Genomic DNA, 24,251 nt, shown 5'->3' on the forward strand with positions numbered 1-24,251 from the left:
CTTTTGTCAAATATTCCTCTTTTCCCATTTAGTATTATTTTGCTTTGAAAATACTATTGCTAATCTTTTCTTTTTTTGGAAATTAATTTCTGCATTGTTGAAGAGTGAAAATGAAATGAGAAAATTCACTTTGACCATCATATATCAATTCTGAACATCATGTAAGAGACCCAGAATTTAGTCTCTCTGCACATTCTCTTTTCTTTTCTTTTCTTCATGTTATGTAACAGTGTTGAGTACCAGTAGCACTATATAAACATTTTATTTTTTATATTTTGTTATTGATTTTTTTTCTCCCAGAGCTACTCACCCCTATAGTTGGTACAGAACTTCATTGGTTCTGTTGTTTTTTGTGCTTACTGTTTGATTCCTTTAATAGTACTCGTTTCTCTCCTTCCCACTATTTAAATCTCTTTCTTTAAAAATCAACCTGAACGTTCCATTACTCTTAATTATGTCTCCCTTTTCTGTTTCAATTAAAACTTTGATGTGTGATTTTCTAATAGGTTTTGTTCAATAATCTATTCTCTTTCCAGTTTTAATTTGACTCACTTTTATAGTGACACATAGTTGAAATGGATGAATCACATTTAAAATGAAAATAAAGAAAATGATATCACTGGATCCCAGTGCTGGGTTATTTCTTTAGCAAGTGTAGAACGAGTTCCTGGATCTTTTTGTAGTCCCCTGTAGTACTTTCTTAAGAATTAATGCCACTTTATATTTGGCAAGAGTTCTTTCGATATTAGCTGCATTTGCATAGGAAAGGGAGCTTGAACGGGGTCATTTTAAGGTTTTTATATAACCCATGCAGATATTCAGAATTGATTCTTTGGAGGAAAAACGTTTGTTCATGTTGGTTTCTCTTTCTCTAAGTTAGGGTTATTGGTATATATATATATATATATATATATATATATATATAGTCTTAAGTTTTATCATTTAAACGTTCATCTCTACAATGTGAACGACAAAAAGTATCATCTGTCTTATTTCTGTCAGTACCTGATACGTTGCTCAGTATAAATTAGGCTCTGAATAAATATAATTGATGAGTTAACTGGTTGCTTTGTCATTCCTTGATAGATCATCTTACTAATTTTCCCCTTTCAGTTAATGGAGAATCATCCTCATCTGCACCAACTGATAATGCTTCCACCACGGGTACTGCAATAGTATCTGGAGAAACCGCCTTGTCTTCGAATTGCACTAGTACTACTGTCGAAGATCCTCCAGTTCAAGAAATACTGACCTCCTCAGAAAACAATGAATGTATTCTTTCTAACAGTGCAGCATTTGGGTCTGAAGCTAGAAGTACATTAGATCCTTCTACCTCCAGTTCTGGAAGTAGCTCTGCCTTTGAAGCAGCCAAATTAAGACAGCCAGATGCCTGTGTGGAACCTGTCCGGCAGCAGTCTGGAAATGCCAACACAGAAACTCTGCCATCGGGGTATGTTAAATTAATGATTGATTGTCTCTGCCTCCAAGAAGCTTGTTTAGTGGCTCGGGTTTTTAAACATACATACAATACAGTTTGAGAATGCTGTGATAAAAGTACGGTGTATACAGTGCTGTCCTGCACAGCTTACAGCAGTTAGAATTTCTACTCTCTAGCTGTGGAAACTGCACCTCTAGAGGTCTCTACCTCATTGCCATCATTTTCTCATCACAGTCACTGTGTCCATACCCTTTCTTACTTTCTTTTTTTTTTTTTTTTTTTTTTTTTTTTTTTTGCGGTACGCGGGCCTCTCACTGTTGTGGCCTCTCCCGTTGAGGAGCACAGGTTCCGGACGCGCAGGCTCAGTGGCCATGGCTCACGGGCCCAGCCGCTCTGCGGCATGTGGGATCTTCCCGGACCGGGGCACGAACCCGCGTCCCCTGCATCCGCAGGCAGACTCTCAACCACTGCGCCACCAGGGAAGCCACCCTTTCTTACTTTCTGAACTGTTTTTTCTCAGTGCTCTTTACTGGCTCATCTGATTTTGTCTGTTGCCTAATCGTGGTTTCAGCCTTTGGTCTTGTCCTGCCTCTGTTGAATCTTATACTCTCCCATCATTTTAACTATTAAATCTATATATCCAGACTAGACCTTTCTCTGAGCTTATTTTTATCTACTTGCTGGAAAGCTCCACTGCTTCCTCCAAGCATTTTTGGCCATACAGTATCTTCCCTTTCCTCTCAAAAATCTCTCATTGTCCCTTTGTCTTCTATCTTTGGCAACTTAGTCATTTATCTTAGTCTCATGTGTCTGCCATTATGACACCGATATAGAAGAAGCTCTTCTTACTGTCAAGAACCTCATGATCTGATGGGGGGTAAGATAAATAAATAGTCATTGTCTATACAGTTCAATAAAAGCTAAGCTAGAGGCGTAAGTTTAGGGTGCTGTGGGAGGGAACATATATAGAGGGAAGTTAGTGGGGAGTAACCTGCTATACTGAGATAAAGAATACTTTTTGGAAGAGACGACCCTTGAGTGGATTTCTGAAAGAGGCGTAGGAGTTAGCACAGCAATAATGGAGGCACAGGTGGGGAAAGGTTTCATTCTCAGTGGAGCTAACTGCACATTCGGATTTCTGACATCCATAAACGAGTAAACTGAACTCAGGAAATGGTATTTTGTTACAGCTGGAGTTGAGCACTGGAGGAAGCAAGCTATGTAGCACTGAAGAATAAACAGTCCTCTGAAGAATTTTGTATACCTGCTAAAAGTTTAGGAGTTTTTTCCTGAAAACCATGAATAAACATTAAAGAATTTTAAGCAGGGGAGTGCCACAGTCATATTTGCATTTTAGTAAAATTATTCTAGGAGTGTTATAGACAGATTAGGAGTTAAGGAACAAGCTAGAAGAGCAGCTAGGCTGCTTCGTAAATGAGAGAGGTGGGCACATTACTGTTTAAAGTGGTGAGTACATAAACTTAATTCTGTGCGGCCAAGTACATGCTTCAGCATGCCTGTAGCCACCGTATGTGATCTTTGCATTAGGAGAATTTTGTAGGGATCTAGATGAGTGATTTTCATATTGCAAGTTGCAGCCTATTAATAGATGGTGACCAGCATTTGAAAACATAATAAAGTAAGTCAACATGGACTAGAATGGAAAACTGAAGTGTGTTAGGTAAACATTGTTTTGGGAAAGTTTGTTTTTCTGATGTGTGCTTGTGTGTGTAAAATCTGTAGGTAAATAGCAGTCTAGGGTGAACAGAGGCATTTATGTAAAGTGTATTCTTACTCTGTTAGCTGTTACCTAGAAGGTTGAGATGCTACTAATCCAGGTGAGAAGTAAAAACAGCCTGCGCTATGGTAGATGCTAGTCTCCTGGGGCGACGTTACCATGGATGTGGAGATTAGCTGTGGGAGGTAGAGTCGGAGGCTGGAGGCAAGGGTGACCCCTCTGGCTTGTGCAGCACTTGGCTTGTGTGACCATCTGAGCCAGCAGTTTCCAATCCACGTCATCTTCCCTCTTTCCTCAACAATCTTCTTAGTTCCCGTGTGTCCGCTCTTGGGTAACTTACCTGGCTAACTACACAGTACAGTCGTAGGTGCTAGAATCACGAGTGTTCTGAAGGAAGCGTATTCCAGCCCGAGTGAGTGTTATGCCAAGCACGGTCTTACCTAGAGCCCTTTCTTCGCTTGTGCTCTGACTGTCGTGCGGAGTGTTATTCCTCAGATATCTGCGTGTCTCTGCTCAAATGTTACCTTGCTCCAGGGGCCTTTCCCGATTCCCTCTGTCCAAATCAGGTCCCTCTGTCCACGTCCCCTGCCTCATTTTTTCCCAACCTTCTGTTATGAAAGTTTACAAACACGCAGAAAAATTTAAAGAATTTTACAGTGAACACCCATATATCTATCTACCACTAGGTTCTGTAGTTGACATTTTACTCCGCTTGCTTTATCACACATCTCTTCATCTCTCCATTTGTCTAATGTTTAAATATAATTTCCCGATAACTGAGTTGCAGATACCAGGACATTTTGCCCTTCAAAACTTCGGCTTACATATCGTTAACTAGAATTCAATATTTGCTTTAAGATTTTTTGGTAAAGTTTACATAGAAGGAAATGCATGAGTCTTAAATGTGCCATTTTGATGAGTTTTGACAAATGCTCATTTGTCACACCTTTATTAAGATTAGAGTATTATCATCACCTCAGAAAGTTCTCTCAAGCTTTCAGTCAATCCCTGTCCCTACTTTGAGGGAGGCAGCCACTGTTCCTCCTTAAAAGCTTTTTTCCACAATAGCTTATAGATTAGTTTTCCCTGTTGTAGAACTTAACATAAATAGAATCAGTATTGTACTCTTTTGAGTAGGGTTCTTTTAATCAGCATGTTATTTGTATTACTTTTCTTTATAACACTTAAATCACCATGAGACATACATTTGTGTGTTTCTGTCAGTTTTCTCTCCACTAGACTGAAAAGGGGGCTTTTATTTTGTCCATTTCTGTATTCCTCATGCCTAAAACTATGCCTGCCATGTAGCAGGTACTCAATAAATATTTATAAGTGAATTAGTGCTTGATTAAATGATTTTGAGTGAGTGAGCAATTGGGCAAAGGCCCTGGCTTGTAAATGCTTTGGAGGAAATGGTTAACAAGGTCAAAAGCTACTGAAAATTCAAGTAAGATAACTGAAAGGCACCCACTGAATTTAACAACAAAGAGATTATTTATTGTTGATCTCTGACAGAATAATTTCTGGGAAATAATAATTGAGCTGTGTTCCGACTGCTGTGTGATGGAGTGAATGGAAGGGATGGAAGTGTGATAGAAAACTCTTTGAAAGAGTGAGAACTAATGCATAAAACTTTTTCCCTGTGAACACACAGGGAGAGAGGAGTGTTTGGTAGAAGCGAGCAAGAAAAGGTACAGTATTGAGGAGTAGTTTTTTGTTTTATAAAATGGCAGTGACCTAAAGGGTGGTCAGTTGCTGATGGGCAGGAGCCAGGAGAGAGATTGGCAAGCCGTACAGGAGAGGGGGGCAGCTGTTGGTCGTGGTTTATGAGAAGGCAAGTCTTACCACCCACTCCATTATCCAAGTTTGAAACCAGTAGTTATCCACTCAGCAACTAAGTTCTATCATTGTTATTGTAATATGTTTAATAAAAGTCTTTCACATTTATTATTATTATTATTTTAACAAGGTCTTTCTTCAGCAGTAGGTTTTGGAAATTTATGAGAAAGGGAGGCTACATCTGAATACTAAGAAGGGAGAGTATTGTGGTTGAAGATGAGGTGTAGCGGTTATAAGTTAGCACTTATCCCCATGAAATTAAATAATTCTATTGAGAAGTCTCATCAATCAACGTGGTAATTTGCAACTATTTGAGGGGTACTCATGAATTTCCACTGCAGGGATAATCTAGTCTCTGGGCAGTTCCAGCTCATCACTTTTATAGTACCCCCGGGTACAGCTCTAGTTTGCTGTCACTGTGAGTCTCCCACATCAAGCCTGAGACCACGCCCCTTTATCCCGGTACCGCCTTTTTCCCCTGCCAGCACCTTCCTTCCTCATTGCTGCCCAAGGCCTGCTCTGGTCACCACTCACACACTGGGGACTCATTCTTGGCAACCGTCATGCCCCCAAAGGTAGACTCTCACTCTGGGAGTAAAAACTTAGCAAGTTGCCTTCCCGTGATTCGGCTGCCAGGGCAGGAGAGAAAAGCACACTGGGATCCTAGAGTCACTGGGTCAGGTGGTGAAACTGACCAGGCTCCTCCCCTTTGGGCCAGGAGTTCTTTGTCCCAAGAACGTTGTCAGCAGAGGGCAACTGGGTGCACGGCATGTCCACAGCCTGGGATGCCCTACCCCAGGAAAACAGGGTGGGGCATGACAGGAGATTTTTTTTTGTTTTGTTTTGTTTTGTTTTTTGCGGTACGCGGGCCTCTCACTGTTGTGGCCTCTCCCATTGCGGAGCACAGGCTCCGGACGCGCAGGCTCAGCGGCCATGGCTCACAGGCCCAGCCGCTCCACAGCATGTGGGATCTTCCCGGACCGGGGCACGAACCCGCGTCCCCTGCGTCGGCAGGTGGACTCTCAACCACTGCGCCACCAGGGAAGCCCAGAGCTTGAATATTTTGAGAGGAGATTTATGCAACTAGAAAAGTATTTGTAGTTAAATTAATAAGTATGAAGAAAACAAGGAAATGGGAGGAAAGGAGACAAAGAAATCATGGTGTGTTCACAGCTCAGCTGTCAGGAGGGTTTACACAGTCATAATAATTATAAGGGAAGGACACAGTATATGTGTGTATTTGGAACAGTTGGAAGGAGGGTCCAGGTTACAGTGTATATGCATACATCTGTGGAGGAAAGAGACTTACAGCTTCATCTTTCATAGTGAGAAATCAATAAATTATGCTTGAAATTAAATTAGAGTAAGCTTGTTAATAAGAAAAAAGAGGTAAATACTAAAAGAGTTGGCTAAAACAGTTGAAAATGTTGCCTTTGGGGAGTAGAAAATGAGATTAGGAGACAGTAGGCACTATTGTTTTTTTGTAATGAGCCTCATAGACTATCTGATTGTTTAAACTGTGTGGAGGTTACATAATTATATAACTGTGAGATATATATTAAATAGTATGTGAAAGTATATATAATTTTGATAAAAAAGCTAAATTAAAAGTAGTAAAGAATATTTGTAAAGAAAGTTTGGAAACCACGAAATTTTGATATAGAATAGCAGTACAAATTCAAGAACTGATTATAGGAATTAATACCTAAAAATAGCAAAAGTACCATTATCAGGAAGCTCTTAAAACTTGATATATTTTGTAAGTATTTGGTTTTAGCTGTTAAGCTTTCCTACAAATCAGTAACCCACTGGTATGTGTCCTAGGTATTCCAGAAATGTTTTTAAAATGAAATTCCATATTTAAATCCTGCCTTCCCATGAACATTTATTATTATATAAAAACATATGAAGTAAATCTGAAATTTCAGGTTATTATTTTTAGTAAAATACTTATGAGGAATATCTAAATTTTTGTAGTTACAGGGTAGCATGAATGTTCCAGTGTAGGATTTTATACCACTGTTTCATAATAGATAATTTTAATAATCTATATTATCCTGAATCGGTTGTGAACTTGGGCATCTTTATTGTTCATGGTTACTATTTAAGTTTGTTGTGGCTAATGTTTGTCAGATGCAGCTTAAACAAATGATTATTTTTTGCATGCCATTTAAAATATGTATGTATGTGTACACCTTGTTAGGGAATAACTTTAATACGGTCATTGTGTAGGAAAATAATTTAAAAATTAAAGGCCTCTCTAATCAAAAAGAAGTCAAATTAAATTGGATCCTTGTGTTTAAGAGAAAGGAAAATATTTTCCATTTATTCTACTTTCAGGTGAAAGCAAGAATATTAAACTCAGAAATACCAGGTTTTTATTTTTTATGTTTAAAATTTTTCTTCTATACCATTTTAAGGAGAGACTGGAAAGGAAGAAACGGGGAAGGAGAAAATGAGGGTGGGGAAAATAAGAGGTTGAGTGTCTTTGAGATAGAACAGAAAAAGATAAAATTGGATGTCCATAAACTCAGAGGCTTACCAAAGACAAGAGAGGGATAGATGTGCACAAAAAGAGGACACTATATGCAGATAGAAGAAAGAATTTTCATGGAGCTGTGTCACCACATACTTTAAGGAGATTTCTGCTAAAATCTTTTAGATGTGTATTTTCTAAATTGTAAAAATGGATATTACTTCATTGACATTTTGTGTTCGGGGCATGATATTAGGCTGAAAGTTCCTCTGCTCTTAATTGAATTTCTGTTTTCTGATGATTTGGAATTCTGTAAATTAGTAACTTTTAAAAACTTTACGTATTATTCTGTCTTCCTCTGCTAACTGTACTTACTGAGTTGCCAGTGCTGTTGATGAAAGGTGAATAATTAAGAACTTAAAAGGCACAATAGGGACTTCACTGGTGGTGAAGTGGTTAAGACTCCACACTCCCAGTGCAGGGGGCCGGAGTTCCATCCCTGGTCAGGGAACTAGATCCCACATGCATGTCTCAACTAAGAGTTCGCATGCCACAACTAAGGAGCCGGTGAGCCTCAACTAAGGAGCCCTCGAGCCACAACTGAGGAGCCCACCTGCCGCAACTAAGACCCAGTGCAACTAAATAAATAAATACATACATACATAAATAAATAAATTTTTTTAAAGATATCTTCTTTAAAAAAAGCACAATAATTGAGAAAAGAAACAACTTTATTTTATGTATATATGTGACCTTTTAAAGTAAAACTTATCTGTAATTTTTTGGATTATAAGAAGGAACCATTTTTCAGATTGTCTTAGTTTGTTATCTTTTATTTTTGCTTTTTCATTGAAGGTGGGAACAGAGAAAAGATCCTCATGGTAGAACCTATTATGTGGATCATAACACTCGAACGACCACATGGGAGAGGCCACAACCTTTACCTCCAGGGTAATGTAGCATCTTATGCATCTTCAGTTGTGTTTTATACATGTGATTTTAAAAGTTTATTTAATACAATATAAAATGATTCATTCTACATGTTATGTTTCCTTGATTTGCTTTTGTGAATAATAAATGTTCAGTAGATGAGATTTGTTACATTGTGTCTCTTTTACAGTTAGTCCTAAGGGCTTCCAAGAGATTGTCAAACATTGGCATGAGTTTACTGAGAGTAGTTGTAGAATTTTGGTCCAATTTCAGTCCTTGTTATTTTTTAAGGAATGAAAGTCATATTTAGGATAGTTTATATGTATGGTTCTCCATACATAGGGATCTAAACTATGCTATTGAATGACACTTACGTAATAAGTATTAGTGTCATTCAAAATACTATCTAAAAGATTGCTGCAAGTAAAATTATATTACATTATGACTAAAATTATAGAGGGTTTTAAATTTAAAAGCATTTCTATTACATACTAAATAAAGTTTATGCTCTTAAGTGGTCATTCAAGGTCATTCACAAACTGTCCTTCCAGATGCAACTCAGGGTCCATCAATATAAAGCATATTCAAAGTCCAGAAAATTCAGGACAAGATCTATGTTATTTTTGTGAGATTGGTTGCTGAAAGGATACTGAAATCATATAAATTAATGACACAGATTGGCTTCAGGTGAACTAAACTCTGGAGGATGGGGAGAATTCTGGCTGATAGAGAAGGGCATTCTGTTCTGAGGGGATGTTAAAACAAAGGCATGACAGAATGAAACATATGACACATTTGGGGCCAGCAAGTAATTGATTTGGCTCTCATATGGGTCCCTTGAAAGACCTTAAGGGAGGTAAGGCTGAAATGGTGAATGGGTTCATTTTTATGCCATGCCAGGGAACGGTGATAGGTGGAACGGCATGGCTCGATCTGCACTTTAGTTCAGCAGCAGTGTAACTGTGAAAGGTAGGTTAAAAACCTATATAAGTTGAGTTAAAACCCTTTACATGGGCAGGCATGATAGAGGCAGATTGCTAGGTATACAGTAAACACTCAGTAAATGTTTATCAAAAAAAGAGGGAGAAAGGATAGTCATACTGTTACTGTTCAGTCTGTGGCCTCTTTTTTAGACAGCTCTTAGAAATCATATAGGGAAGAATGGGAAGGTAGTTTAGCTAAAATAGATAGCAAGTTACATGTTCATAATTTTTCTGAGGAGTATCAGTATTTACGTTCTTTTAAACTTAGCTCTTGGACTTGATTTTTAAATTATTTAAGTGAAGTATTACCTAACTACTTTCCAGTTTCTTATAGTAAGAGATTATTGTTTATTTTCATTTTTACTATTGCTTATTTTATTTTTGGTAGTTGGGAAAGAAGAGTGGATGATCGGGGAAGAGTTTATTATGTGGATCATAACACCAGGACAACAACCTGGCAGCGGCCTACCATGGAATCTGTGCGGAATTTTGAACAGTGGCAGTCTCAGCGTAACCAACTGCAGGGAGCTATGCAACAGTTCAACCAACGATACCTCTACTCGGTAATTAGGAAATTATAAGATGTTAATACAGCTTTTCCTCCAGGCTTTTCCCTTTTCTATCTTGGTGATTTTTCTTAAATGTTATAGATTACAAGGTATTTTTTAGTTGATCTTTAGTAAATAATTTAGCATTTCTGATATACATAAGCACTTTTAAGATTTTTTTTTAAAATTCTAGTTTACTATCATAACTATACAATCAGGTTTTTGTCCTTATTAAGTGGTAGTTTCATAAATGCAATTTCTTAATAAAATAACTTGTCTTTACCAGTTCCTAGTCTTCTACTTTTAGTTATAATCATTTGGTTTGCTTTAAACAAAACCAGTTACCTCCTGATTTTACTTAAGGCCAGTCTTGCCATATTCCAGCTATTCTGATTCCCATCCCAGATTCTCAGAAATGCTTTCATCTGTTTTGGCCCAACAAATATATATTCTTGGGATTGGAGGTAGTTTTGTCCAAAAAAAATCTAATGCTGTCTGAAACTTTGACCAATTGGTGATCTATTTATTGCCATAAGAAAACATCCACAAGAATGGAGGGTAGAGGGGACTTCTATTAAATAGGTTTGATCGCAAGAAGTAGAAAGTATAAATTTTAAGTACTGGGCATCTCTAGATAATGTTTTGAGGCAACTTGAAACCCCAAAATACAGAAAGGAATTAGGAAAGATACAAAAAGAAAACTTAACTCTTCAGAATCCTACCTCAGGATGGCTCATTCAACTCCACTTTCTTTGGAGGTTAAATAATAAGTTCTCAATTGTAGATTGATCCACTCTCCTGGTTGTCTGTAGCCAGCAGAGAGAGAGTGGGCCAAATCAGCTTGCACAACATCTTGTGCTGTAAATTGCTGGTTCTTTAGCAACTTACACAGAAGTCTGTGGTCAGGTTCCATCTTTAGCTGTATATACTAAACAAATTATATACTGTGTGTGTGTGTTTTGGTTGGACTTTGTTGTATGTATGAAAACCTTAGGGAAACAGGGCAGAATTAGGCAAGTTGTGTATCAGAACTGTGTTCTACACATAACATCTTTAGACAGATTGAGGTTTATTATCTAAATAATATTGAGTATAATTAACAGTATCTATTACAAGTTTATAAAATATTTATCAAGGTACATACACTTTATCATTAAGAAATGATTTTTCAGGTAATGATTTTTTTATTTGACACTTTAAAAATTGATGGTAAAATGTTTATATTTTCTTTTGAATGTATTTCTGGGTTGTAATAATGTGTATGCATTAATGTATGTATGAATATATAAAAGATATTAATACTAAGGTAAAAGTTTACTTGTATAAAGATAATTCTAGTGTTTAATACTATTTATTAATAGGCATTTGTTTTTTTGTGGTTTTTTTTAACATCTTTATTGAAGTTTAATTGCTTTACAATGGTGTGTTAGTTTCTGCTTTATACCAAAGTGAATCAGTTATACATATACATATGTTCCCATATCTCTTCCCACTTGCGTCTCCCTCCCCCCCACCCTCCCTATCCCACCCCTCTAGGTGGTTACAAACCACCTAGCTGATCTCCATGTGCTATGCGGCTGCTTCCCACTAGCTATCTGTTTTACGTTTGGTAGTGTATATATGTCCATGCCACTCTCTCACTTTGTCCCAGCTTACCCTTCCCCCTCCCCATATCCTCAAGTCCATGCTCTAGTAGGTCTGTGTCTTTATTCCTGTCTTACCCCTAGGTTCTTCATGACATTTTTTTTCTTTTCTTAGATTCCATATATATGTGTTAGCATACGGTATTTGTTTTTCTCCTTCTGACTTACTTCACTCTGTATGACAGACTCTAGGTCTATCCACCTCACTACAAGTAACTCAATTTCATTTCTTTTTATGGCCGAGTAATATTCCATTGTATATATGTGCCACATCTTCTTTATCCATTTATCTGTTGATGGACACTTAGGTTGCTTCCATGTCCTGGCTATTGTAAATAGATCTGCAATGAACATTTTGTTACATGACTCTTTTTGAATTATGGTTTTCTCAGGGTATATGCCCAGTAGTGGGATTGCTGGGTTGTATGGTAGTTCTATTTGTAGTTTTTTAAAGAACCTCCATACTGTTGTCCATAGTGGCTGTATCAATTTACATTCCCACCAGCAGTGCAAGAGTGTTCCCTTTTCTGCACACCCTCTCCAGCATTTATTGTTTCTAGATTTTTTGATGATGGCCATTCTGACCAGTGTGAGATGATATCTCATTGTAGTTTTGATTTACATTTCTCTAATGATTAATGATGTTGAGCATTCTTTCATGTGTTTGTTGGCAATCTGTATATCTTCTTTGGAGAAATGTCTGTTTAGATCTTCTGCCCATTTTTGGTATGGGTTGTCTGTTTTTTGGTTATTGAGCTGCATGAGCTGCTTGTAAATTTTGGAGATTAATCCTTTGTCAGTTGCTTCAAATATTTTCTCCCATATTGAGGGTTGTCTTTTGGTCTTCTTTATGGTTTCCTTTGCTGTGCAAAAGCTTTGCAGTTTCATTAGGTCCCATTTGTTTATTTTTGTTTTATTTCCATTACTCTACGAGGTGGGTAAAAAAGGATCTTGCTGTGATTTATGTCATAGAGTGTTCTGCCTATGTTTTCCTCTAAAAGTTTGATAGTTTCTGGCCTTACATTTAGGTGTGTAATCCATTTTGAGGTTATTTTTGTGTATGGTGTTAGGGAGTGTTCTAATCTCATACTTTTACGTGAACCTGTCCAGTTTTCCCAGCACCACTTATTGAAGAGGCTGTCTTTTCTCCACTGTATATTCTTGCCTCCTTTATCACCTTTATAAGGTGACCATATGTGTGTGGGTTTATCTCTGGGCTTTCTATCCTGTTCCATTGATCCGTATTTCTGTTTTAGTGCCAGTACCATACTGTCTTGATTACTGTAGCTTTGTAGTATAGTCTGAAGTCAGGGAGCCTGATTCCTCCAGCTCCATTTTTCGTTCTCAAGGTTGCTTTGGCTATTCGGGGTCTTTTGTGTTTCCATACAAATTGTGAAATTTTTTGTTCTAGTTCTGTGAAAAATGCCAGTGGTAGTTTGATAGGGATTGCATTGAATCTGTAGATTGCTTTGGGTAGTAGAGTCATTTTCACAATGTTGATTCTTCCAATCCAAGAACATGGTATATCTCTCCATCTATTTGTATCATCTTTAATTTCTTTCATCAGTGTCTTATAATTTTCTGCATACAGATCTTTTGTCTCCTTAGGTAGGTTTATTCCTAGATATTTTATTCTTTTTGTTGCAGTGGTAAATGGGAGTGTTTTCTTAATTTCACTTTCAGATTTCTCATCATTAGTATATAGGAATGCCAGAGATTTCTGTGCATTAATTTTGTATTCTGCTACTTTACCAAATTCATTGATTAGCTCTAGTAGTTTTCTGATAGCATCTTTAGGATTCTCTATGTCGAGTATCATGTCATCTGCGAACAGTGACAGCTTTACTTCTTCTTTTCCGATTTGGATTCCTTTTATTTCTTTTTCTTCTCTGATTGCTGTGGCTAAATGTTCCAAAACTATGTTGAATAATAGTGACGAGAGTGGGCAACCTTGTCTTGTTCCTGATCTTAGTGGAAATGCTTTCAGTTTTTCACCATTGAGGATGATGTTGGCTGTGGGTTTGTCATATATCACCTTTATTATGTTGAGGAAAATTCCCTCTGTGCCTACTTTCTGCAGGGTTTTTATCATAAATGGGCGTTGAACTGTGTCGAAAGCTTTCTCTGCATCTATTGAGATGATCATATGCTTTTTCTCCTTCAGTTTGTTAATATGGTGTATCACGTTGATTGATTTGCATATATTGAAGAATCCTTGCATTCCTGGAATAAAGCCCACTTGATCATGGTGTATGATCCTTTTTATGTGCTGTTGGATTCTGCTAGTATTTTGTTGAGGATTTTTGCATCTCTCTTCATCAGTGATATTGGCCTGCAGTTTTCTTTCTTTGTGACATCTTTGTCTGGTTTTGGTATCAGGCTGATGGTGGCCTAGTAGAATGACTTTGGGAGTGTTCCTCCCTCTGCTATATTTTGGAAGAGTTTGAGAAGGATAGGTGTTAGCTCTTCTCTAAATGCTTGATAGAATTCACCTGTGAAGCCATCTGGTCCTGGGCTTTTGTTTGTTGGAAGATTTTTTATCACAGTTTCAATTTCAGTGCTTGTGATTGGTCTGTTCATATTTTCTATTTCTTCCTGGTTCAGTCTTGGCAGGTTGTGCAATTCTAAGAATTTGTCCATTTCTTCCAGGTTGGCCATTTTATTGGCATAGAGTTGCTTGTAGTAATCTCTCATGATCCTTTGTATTTCTGCAGTGTCAGTTGTTACTTCTCCTTTTTCATTTCTAATTCTATTTTTTTTTTTGCGGTATGTGGGCCTCTCACTGTTGTGGCCTCTCCCATTGCGGAGCACAGGCTCCGGATGCGCAGGCCCAGCGTCCATGGCTCACGGTCCCAGCCGCTCCGCGGCATATGGGATCCTCCCAGACCGGGGCACGAACCCGTATCCCCTGCATCGGCAGGCGGACTCTTAACCACTGCGCCACCAGGGAGGCCCTCTAATTCTATTGATTTGAGTCTTCTCCCTTTTTTTCTTGATGAATCTGGCTAATGGTTTATCAATTTTGTTTATCTTCTCAAAGAACCAGCTTTTAGTTTTGTTAATCTTTGATATCATTTCCTTCATTTCTTTTTCATTTAATTCTGATCTGATCTTTATGATTTCTTTCCTTCTGCTAACTTTGCTTTTTTTTGTTCTTCTTTCTCTAATTGCTTTAGGTGCAAGGTTAGGTTGTTTATTCGAGATGTTTCCTGTTTCTTAAGGTGGGATTGTATTGCTATAAACTTCCCTCTTAGAACTGCTTTTGCTGCATCCCATAGGTTTTGGGTCTTCGTGTCTCCATTGTCATTTGTTTCTAGGTATTTTTTTATTTCTTCAGTGATCACTTCGTTATTAAGTAGTGTATTGTTTAGCCTCCATGTGTTTGTATTTTTTACAGATCTTTTCCTGTAATTGATATCTAGTCTCATAGCATTGTGGTCTGAAAAGATACTTGATACGATTTCAATTTTTTTAAATTTACCAAGGCTTGATTTGTGACCCAAGATATGATCTATCCTAGAGAATGTTTCATGAGCCCTTGAGAAAAATGTGTATTTTGCCGTTTTTGGATGGAATGTCCTATAAATATCAATTAAGTCTTTCTTGTTTAATGTATCATTTAAAGCTTGTGTTTCCTTATTTATTTTCATTTTGGATGATCTGTCCATTGGTGAAAGTGGGGTGTTAAAGTCCCCTACTATGATTGTGTTACTGTCGATTTCCCCTTTTATGGCTGTTAGTATTTGCCTTATGTATTGAGGTGCTCCTATGTTGGGTGCATAAATATTTACAATTGTTATATCTTCTTCTTGGATCGATCCCTTGATCATTATGTAGTGTCCTTCTTTGTCTCTTGTAATACTCTTTGTTTTAAAGTCTATTTTGTCTGATATGAGAATTGCTACTCCAGCTTTGTTTTGATTTCCATTTGCATGGAATATCTTTTTCCATCCCTTCACTTTCATTCTGTATGTGGACCTAGGCCTGAAATGGGTCTCTTGTAGACAGTATATATATGGGTCTTGTTTTTGTATCCATTCAGGCAGTCTGTGTCTTTTGGTGGGAGCATTTAATCCATTTACATTTAAGGTAATTATCCGTATGTATGTTCCTGTTCCCATTTTCTTAATTGTTTTGGGTTTGTTATTTTAGGTCTTTTCCTTCTCTTGTGTTTCTTGCCTAGATAAGTTCCTTTAGTATTTGTTGTAAAACTGGTTTGGTGGTGCTGAACTCTCTCAGCTTTTGGTTGTCTGTAAAGGTTTTAATTTCTCCATCAAATCTGAATAAGATCCTTGCTGGATAGAGTAATCTTGGTTGTAGGTTTTTCTCCTTCATCACTTTAAATATGTCCTGCCAGTCCCTTCTGGCTTGCAGAGTTTCTCCTGAAAGATCAGCTGTTAACCTTATGGAGATTCCCTTGTGTGTTATTTGTTGTTTTTCCCTTGGTGCTTTTAATATGTTTTCTTTGTATTTAATTTTTGATAGTTTGATTAATATTTCTCTCGGCATGTTTCTCCTTGGATTTATTCTGTATGGGACTCTCTGTGCCTCCTGGACTTGATTAACTATTCCCTTTCCCATATTAGGGAAGTTTTCAACTATAATCTCTTCAAATATTTTCTCAGTCCCTTTCTTTTTCTCTTCTTCTTCTTCTGGAACCCCTATAATTCGAATTTTGGTGTGTTTAATGTTGTCCCAGAGGTCTCTGATAGTGTCCTCAGTTCTTTTCATTCTTTTTTCTTTATTCTGCTCTGCAGCAGTTATTTCCACTATTTTATCTTCCAGGTCACTTATCCGTTCTTCTGCCTCAGTTATTCTGCTATTGATCCCTTCTAGAGTATTTTTAATTTCATTTATTGTGTTGTTCATCATTGCTTGTTTCCTCTTTAGTTCTTCTAGGTCCTTGTTAAATGTTTCTTGCATTTACTCTTTTCCAAGATTTCGTATCATCTTTACTATCATTATTCTGAATTCTTTTTCAGGTAGACTGCCTATTTCCTCTTCATTTGTTAGGTCTGGTGGGTTTTTACCTTGCTCCTTCATCTGCTGTGTGTTTTTCTGTCTTCTCATTTTGCTTAACTTACTGTGTTTCGGGTCTCCTTTTTGCAGGCTGCAGGTTCTTAGTTCCCGTTGTTTTTGGTGTCTGTCCCCAGTGTCTAAAGTTTGTTCAGTGGGTTGTGTAGGCTTCCTGGTGGAGGGGACTAGTGCCTGTGTTCTGGTGGATGAGGCTGGATCTTGTCTTTGTAGTGGGCACGTCCACGTCTGGTGGTGTGTTTGGGGGTGTCTGTGGCCTTATTATGATTTTAGGCAGCGTGTCCTGCACTGTAGCTTGCTGGTCATTGAGTGAAGCTGGGTCTTGGTGTTGAGATGGAGATCTCTGGGAGAGTTTCACCATTTGATATTACGTGGAGCTGGGAGGTCTCTTGTGGACCAGTGTCCTGAAGTTGGCTCTCGCACGTCAGAGGCACAGCACCAACTCCTGGCTGGAGCACCAAGAGCCTTTCATCCACACAGCTCAGAAAGAAAGGGAGAAGAAGTTGAAAGAGAGAGAGAGGGAGAGGGAGGGGGAGGTAGAGGGAGAGGGAGAAGAGAGAGAGAGAGAAAGAAAGAGAGAAGGAAAGAGGGTAAAATAAAGTAAGATAAAATAAAGTTATTTAAATAAAAATAAAAAATAATTATTAAGAAAAAAAATTTTTAATTAAAAGAACAAACAAAATGGAAGGGACAGACAGAACTGTAGGACAAATGGTGAAAGCAAAGCTATACAGACAAAATCTCACACAGAAGTATACATATACACGTTCACAAAAAGAGGAAAAGGGGAAAAAATAATATATCTTGCTCTCAAAGTCCACCTCCTCAGTTTGGGATGATTCGTTGTCTATTCAGGTGTTCCACAGATGCAGGTACATCAAGTTGATTGTGGAGATTTAATCCCCTGCGTCTGAGGCTGCTGGGATAGATTTCCCTTTCTTTTCTTTATTCGCACAGCTCTACAGCTCCTGGGGTTCAGCTTTGGATTTGGCCCTGCCTCTTTGTGTAGGTCGCCTGAGGGCATCTATTCTTCGCTCAGACAGGACTTGGTTAAAGGAGCAGCTGCTTCGGGGGCTCTGGCTCACTCAGGCTGTGGGGAGGGAGGGGTACGGATGCGGGGTGAGCCTGCAGCAGCAGAGGCCAGCATGACATTGCACCAGCCTGAGGCCCACCGTGCGTTCTCCCGGGAAGTTGTCCCTGGATCCCGGAACCCTGGCAGTGGCGGGCTGCACAGGCTCCCGGGAGGGGAGGTGTGGATAGTGACCTGTGCTCGCACACAGGCTTCTTGGTGGTGGCAGCAGCAGCCTTAGCGTCTCATGCCCGTCTCTGGGGTCCGCGCTGTTAGCCACGGCTCGCGCCCGTCTCTGGAGCCCCTTTAAGCAGCGCTCTGAATCCCCTCTCCTCGTGCACCAGGAAACAAAGAGGGAAGAAAAAGTCCCTTGCCTCTTCGGCAGGTCCATACTTTTCCCGGACTCCCTCCCGTCTAGCCGTGGTGCACTAACCCCTTCAGGCTGTGTTCAGGCAGCCACTCCTCTCCCTGCGTTCCGACCAAAGCCCGAGCCTCAGCTTCCAGCCCCCTGCCCATCCTGGCGGGTGAGCAGATAAGCCTCTCGGGCTGGTGAGTGCTGGTCGGCACCGATCCTCTGTGTGGGAATCTCTCCGCTTTGCCCTCCGCACCCCTGTGGCTGCGCTCTCCTCCGCTGCTCCGAAGCTTCCCCCCTCCGCCACCCGCAGTCTCCGCCCACAAAGGGGCTTCTAATGTGAGGAAACCTTTCCTCCTTCACGGCTCCCTCCCACTGGTGCAGTTCCCGTCCCTATCCTTTTGTCTCTGTTTATTCTTCTTTCTTTTGCCCTACCCAGGTACGTGGGGAGTTTCTTGCCTTTTGGGAGGTCTGAGGTCTTCTGCCAGCGTTCAGTGGGTGTTCTATAGGAGCAGTTCCACGTGTAGATGTATTTCTGATGTATCTGTGGGGCGAAGGTGATCTCCGTGTTTTACTCTTCCGCCATCTTCCTCCCAATCTAGGCATTTGTTTTAAAGAGAACTGTGATAATTATTTTATTTTTCAACAAATAATGTTACCTCATTTTTTTTTTTTTTTCTTTTTGCGGTATGTGGGCCTCTCACTGTTGTGGCCTCTCCCGTTGCGGAGCACAGGCTCCGGATGCGCAGGCCCAGCGGCCATGGCTCACGGGCCCAGCCGCTCCGCGGCATATGGGATCCTCCCAGACCGGGGCACGAACCCGTATCCCCTGCATCGGCAGGCGGACTCTTAACCACTGCGCCACCAGGGAGGCCCATGTTACCTCATTTTAACACTACAATTTTCTTTCTTCTTTTTTTTTTCTTCAATTTTTAAAGTCTTTATTGAATTCATTACAATATTGCTTCTGTTTTATGTTTTGGTTTTTTGGCGGTGAGGCATGTGGGATCTTAGCTCCCCGATCAGGGATCCAACCCACACCCCCTAACACTACAATTTTCTATATGCTCTTTTCTCATGTCATTTCACTCCTGTGGACTATTATGGAAGGGCTAAGAGATTAAAGTACTGATGTCAATATATTATTTCTAAATCATTTTAGAAAAACTATTAATTTTATCACTTAATTGACTCCTCTTAACTCATGACATTTTTAGGACTTTGTGTCTTGAAATTTCTATATTCACATTCCTTTATCATGTTTTTTAGAAAATTACTGTAAAATGTGATTCTGCCAAGTGCTTAAGTTTATGCTTTTATATTAAAAACCTGTTTTTTAAATTTCTCCTCCCAACCCTTTTCTCCAATTAGGCTTCAATGTTAGCTGCAGAAAATGACCCATATGGGCCTTTGCCACCAGGCTGGGGTAAGCTAATATGTTGTTGGTAAAAATACCTGAAATGTATATATAGCAAATAGTTATTAAATGCTATGCTCACTCTGTTTTTAGAAAAAAGAGTGGATTCAACAGACAGAGTTTACTTTGTGAATCATAACACAAAAACAACCCAGTGGGAGGATCCCAGAACTCAAGGGTATGTATATACTGCAGCCTTACTTAAGTGATCTTACACATGTCTGAAGATGGAATCAAGTAAACCTTGATTCAGACATTTTTAGCACCTAGAAAATGATCGCCTTGTGATTGTAACTTTATCTTTTAGCCTACAGAATGAAGAACCCCTGCCAGAAGGCTGGGAAATTAGGTATACCCGGGAAGGCGTTAGGTACTTTGTTGATCATAATACAAGAACAACAACATTCAAAGATCCTCGCAATGGGAAGTCATCTGTGTAAGTGAAGTTCTTAAATGCTGTTTAATGAGGACATAAAGTTTCACTTCTAATCTAGCGTCAAGTTTAGCAACAAATTTTACTTTGTGTATTAAGAAAATGTACACAAGTAATACCCTAGTATACCTGCCTTTGCTCTACTTTATTACAGAATAGATTTCTGGCACATAATTCCTTAATAAGAACAATAGCAAATATTTAGTGGTTACTATGTGCCAAGGATTCTTCTAAGCACTTTATATAAATTAGCTTTTTATCTTCCAGAAATTCCTTGAGGTAGATACTGTTATTTTCCAAGTGTAGAAACTGAGGCTTAGGGAGCATAACTAACTTATGCAAAATCATAACGGCAAGTAATGGAAGTGGTTTCAGACCAAGGCAGTCTGTCCGCAGAGTCTGTGCTCTTAACAGATGCATGCATCATGCTGCTGCAACATCAGAGAATGAGACATTCAGCAAAATTGAACTTTCCAGGTAAAAAATAGCTTAATTAAGTATTTGAAAGATCTCTCCTTCATCCTTACTCTTAGGTGTGATATCTGCATCACTAAGAAAATAGAAGCAGCCATAAAGTTTTGTACAAATTCCTACCATTACACCTATCTACCTATCAGTATCTGTCTTCCCTCCTCATTCTAAAGATGAACTGTCATTGTTCCTATCAAAGGCCAGTCCCTCTGGAGGCACACTAGATCTTTCCCCCTCTTTTCCAATTAACTGCTCCATCAGTGATCATGTTTCTATCTTCCATCTTTCTCTGATGAATTATTCTCATCATCTATTAATTCTCTTAGATTGAAAATTAACAAGTAGAAAGCCATAACTCTTCAACTTATAAATCCATTCAGTGAAAATTCATTTTTATTGCCACCCTTTACAAGAAAACTAACTGAAGGAGTTGTCTCTATATTGCTGTTTCTAATTTCTCTCTCAGACTGACAACAAGGAAGTTTCACTGACCCTGACCTTACTAAGGGTACCAGTGACCTCCACATAGTTGAGGGGTTGTTTTGCAGTTCTCTTTTGACACAATAAGAAGGATTTGACAAAAATTTCTCTCTCCTGGCAAAAGTATCAATAGTACAGGGACTCAACTTTCATGATTTCCTTCTGCATTTTGGTCTTACTTCTTCCTCTTTTTTGGGGGTTCCTCCTTTTCTCTTTAGCCTGTTAACATTGAAGTACCCAGAGCTCTGTCCTTAGATCTCTTTTCTTTTCTGTCCGTGTTCATTCTCTTGGTGAATCTTATCCAGTGTCATGCTTTTAAAAAAATTTCAATATGCTGATGACTCACAAATGTTATCTCTAGCTTTTCACTTTTCACTTGAAATTTTGGTTCATATATTCAGCTGCTTACTTGATAGCTGTTCATAACTCTTTCCTGATAACTGCCATCAGTCAGGCTTGTCCTACCTGGGCTATTTCCATCTCAGTTGAAGGCAACTCCACTCTTAGGTGTGCTTGAGCCAGAAATCTTGGAATTATCCTCGACTGCTCTTTCTCTCTTACCTCACATACAGTCCATCAAGAATTCTAGTCACCGCACCTTCAGAAGGTATTCAGGACCAGCTGCGTCTCGCCACATCCACTGCCACTGCTTTGGTCCAAGCTACCACGCTCTCTCACTTGGAGTGGTGCCTCTTAAGTATTGCTCTGCTTTCTACCCACACCTCATGTAATACTATTCTCCATAAAGCAGCAAGACTTTTTAATTTTCTTCTTTTAATTTAAGTAAAAAGTTATTCCTTTGCAGAAAACCCTGCAGTGGTTTCCATCTCAATCAGACTGAAAAGCAAAGTACTTACAGTGGCCTCCAAGCCCTTATGGCATCTGACCCCTATTATCTCTTCCACCTCATCTCTGATATTTCTTCTCATTCACTCTGCTTCAGCTTCCCTGGCCACTTAGCTGTACCTCAGACATCTGAGGCTTCCACATCTGGGCTTTCATTTCCTCTGCTTGGTATGCTATTTCCCTCAATATTATCTATATGGCTCATACCCACCATGTTTTTGCTCTAATACTGCTTTATCTGTGAACACTACTCTGTTTACCCTTTTCACAATTTAAAAATTCTTCCCCACTTCACTCCTTGTCCTTTTTACGCTGCCTTTTCTTCCTTCTTGAGGAGCGGGAGTAGTGAGGTATTTATCCCGTTCTAACACTGAATATATATTGATAGTATACTAATTCATTCTGTTTCTTGTCTATCTCCTTCATTAGTACATAGGATGCACAAAAACAGGTATTTTAATCTGTTTTATTAACCAATAATACTCTCACTATCTAGAATAGTGCCAGGTACATACTGTGCATTTTGTAAATATTTGTTGAATGAATTCACTTGAACCTGACAACAAAAGAGAACATTTTCCATCCATTCCAAAATGTGCCCTAAGACGGTGAAAGTTCATTATGCCTCTCTCTTGTGACTAGTGTCAGTGTGACTAGAACCTATCCCTACCTGCCACCCACCCTGCTTCTTCCCTCACTGACTAGCTGAACTGGGTGACCGGATATCACTTCTTCCTAGGAACTCAATTTTGCTTTGCTTACTCTCTTCAGCAATATTTGTTTCGATTTCAGATTAGTTTTAAGATGTGGTAGAATTTCCTTTCGTGTCTCTTCTATCTAGAGCCTTTCTCCTCGTTGGATTTAAGGGTTGTCAAGAAGTTTTCTTTGAAATAGTCAGTAGTAGACTTTAGTATTTTATTTAACTAACTTTTTTTTTTTAATAACATAGCTTTTTATTTTTGCAATCTAATATATGGTTGAAATCTAAAATGCGGTTGAAACCATGACCTCCCAAAAAGTGTAGAAAAAGCAACATATACCATCCACAGATAATTCCTGTTGCCAGTTCTGGTGTTACAACAAAATTCAATTTTATATTTTTATATTGTAGGTATCATGCCTCCATGATGACATGTGTCATGCCTGTTGGTTTTTTCCTCCCCCGCAGTCTACACTCCTGCAAATCCTAATGTCAGTTTATTTTTGTTTTCTAATAAAAATGTAAATCTCAATATGTTAGTGAGAATTAACCCCCTTTTTTTTTTTAGTCCAAGGCTTTCATTGAGCACATTATTATAATTTTTTAATCATTAAAGATCTAAAACCTATAACATGAGTAAGGCTTTAGGAATTTAAAGTTTTTCCACCTGCTTACACGTCCAACAATAAGGAATTGGTCCAATAAGAATTAACCCTTTGAAACGTTTTTTTTCCCTACAGTACTCTATTAGCACTGCTGGATTATTTGAAAATCTGTCAGGTTTTTTTAAATATCCTTTTAAAAATTTTTTAAATTTTATTTTATATTGCAATATATTTGATTTACAATGTTGTGTTAGTTTCAGGTGTTACAGCAAAGTGATTTACTTATACATATACATGTATCCATTCTTTTTCAGATTCTTTTCCCATATAGGTTATTATAGAACATTGAGTAGAGTTCCCTGTGCTGTACCCTTGTTGATTATCTGTTTTATTTATTTTATTTTTTTATATTTTTTTGCCAGGCAAAAGTATTTTTGTGTGGATTTACATTTTTTCCCCCCAATGGAAAGGTAGCTTTAATGTGCTAAAAGGATTCTTTTGACCTCTAGCTAAATTTGGGATGTTACAGAAGTTCCCTGAAACATCTCAGAGAGAGATTAAACTAATTAGATTAATTTGGTATGTTGAATTACATGGGAAGCATTGTCAAATGAGTGATGATAAACCTTCTTAGGTTATATGGGTAAATGTTATTAATATAAATGTTCTAGAAATTATATGCAATTCCTAAAATTGGATATGTCCTGGTATAATGTTATGTCATAATTTTAGTTATTATCTTAAGATGTTATATGTTGCATAAATAACCAAATTTCTTGGTCAGTTGCATTGTAATCAGGTCTTTAACCATGCCATTTTAAGTCTTTGACATTTATATTACTCTGATGCTTTTACAAAAATGAAGATCTTCAAGAAAGTTCATAGAAAGGACGTTTTTACAAATCCAGGTTTCTGATAACTTTTAAATCATGCCACCAAGCTGGGTAAGAAATTACAGAATTCTAATGGAAAACCTGATGCTTCATAAACTGCTAACAAGAGATCAGGATCAATAAGAATTAATTACATGGGACTGAATGAACTGATGAATACGATTTATGTTTTATGACTTTTGTCTGAAATAGTACTGGCTTTTAATATTTGTTTTCCAAATATGAGGAAACCTCTCCTGTTAAGCTAACTATGACTATGTATCATGTACATAAATATTTAAATTCTATCACATATTATCACTGTTTTATACATTTTTTATTTATTTTGAGTTACCAACATATTTAATTTTGTTCCT

At 38.3% G+C, this 24,251-nt stretch overlaps 1 protein-coding gene across 3 annotated transcripts in view; it reads left to right on the forward strand.

Annotated features, from left to right (window-relative positions):
* Positions 1-24,251, forward strand: part of WWP1 (WW domain containing E3 ubiquitin protein ligase 1) — a 127,080-nt gene that overhangs the window by 74,719 nt on the left and 28,110 nt on the right. For all 3 annotated transcript variants that reach the window (XM_060116045.1, XM_060116044.1, XM_060116043.1), the window contains 6 exons: positions 1,114-1,450; positions 8,347-8,442; positions 9,793-9,967; positions 19,422-19,476; positions 19,561-19,645; positions 19,775-19,903. In XM_060116045.1, coding sequence (XP_059972028.1) covers positions 1,114-1,450; positions 8,347-8,442; positions 9,793-9,967; positions 19,422-19,476; positions 19,561-19,645; positions 19,775-19,903 — 877 coding nt within the window. The remainder of the gene's footprint in view (positions 1-1,113; positions 1,451-8,346; positions 8,443-9,792; positions 9,968-19,421; positions 19,477-19,560; positions 19,646-19,774; positions 19,904-24,251) is intronic.

Source organism: Mesoplodon densirostris, chromosome 13, assembly GCF_025265405.1.
Source record: "Mesoplodon densirostris isolate mMesDen1 chromosome 13, mMesDen1 primary haplotype, whole genome shotgun sequence".
Lineage (NCBI taxonomy): Eukaryota > Metazoa > Chordata > Mammalia > Artiodactyla > Ziphiidae > Mesoplodon > Mesoplodon densirostris.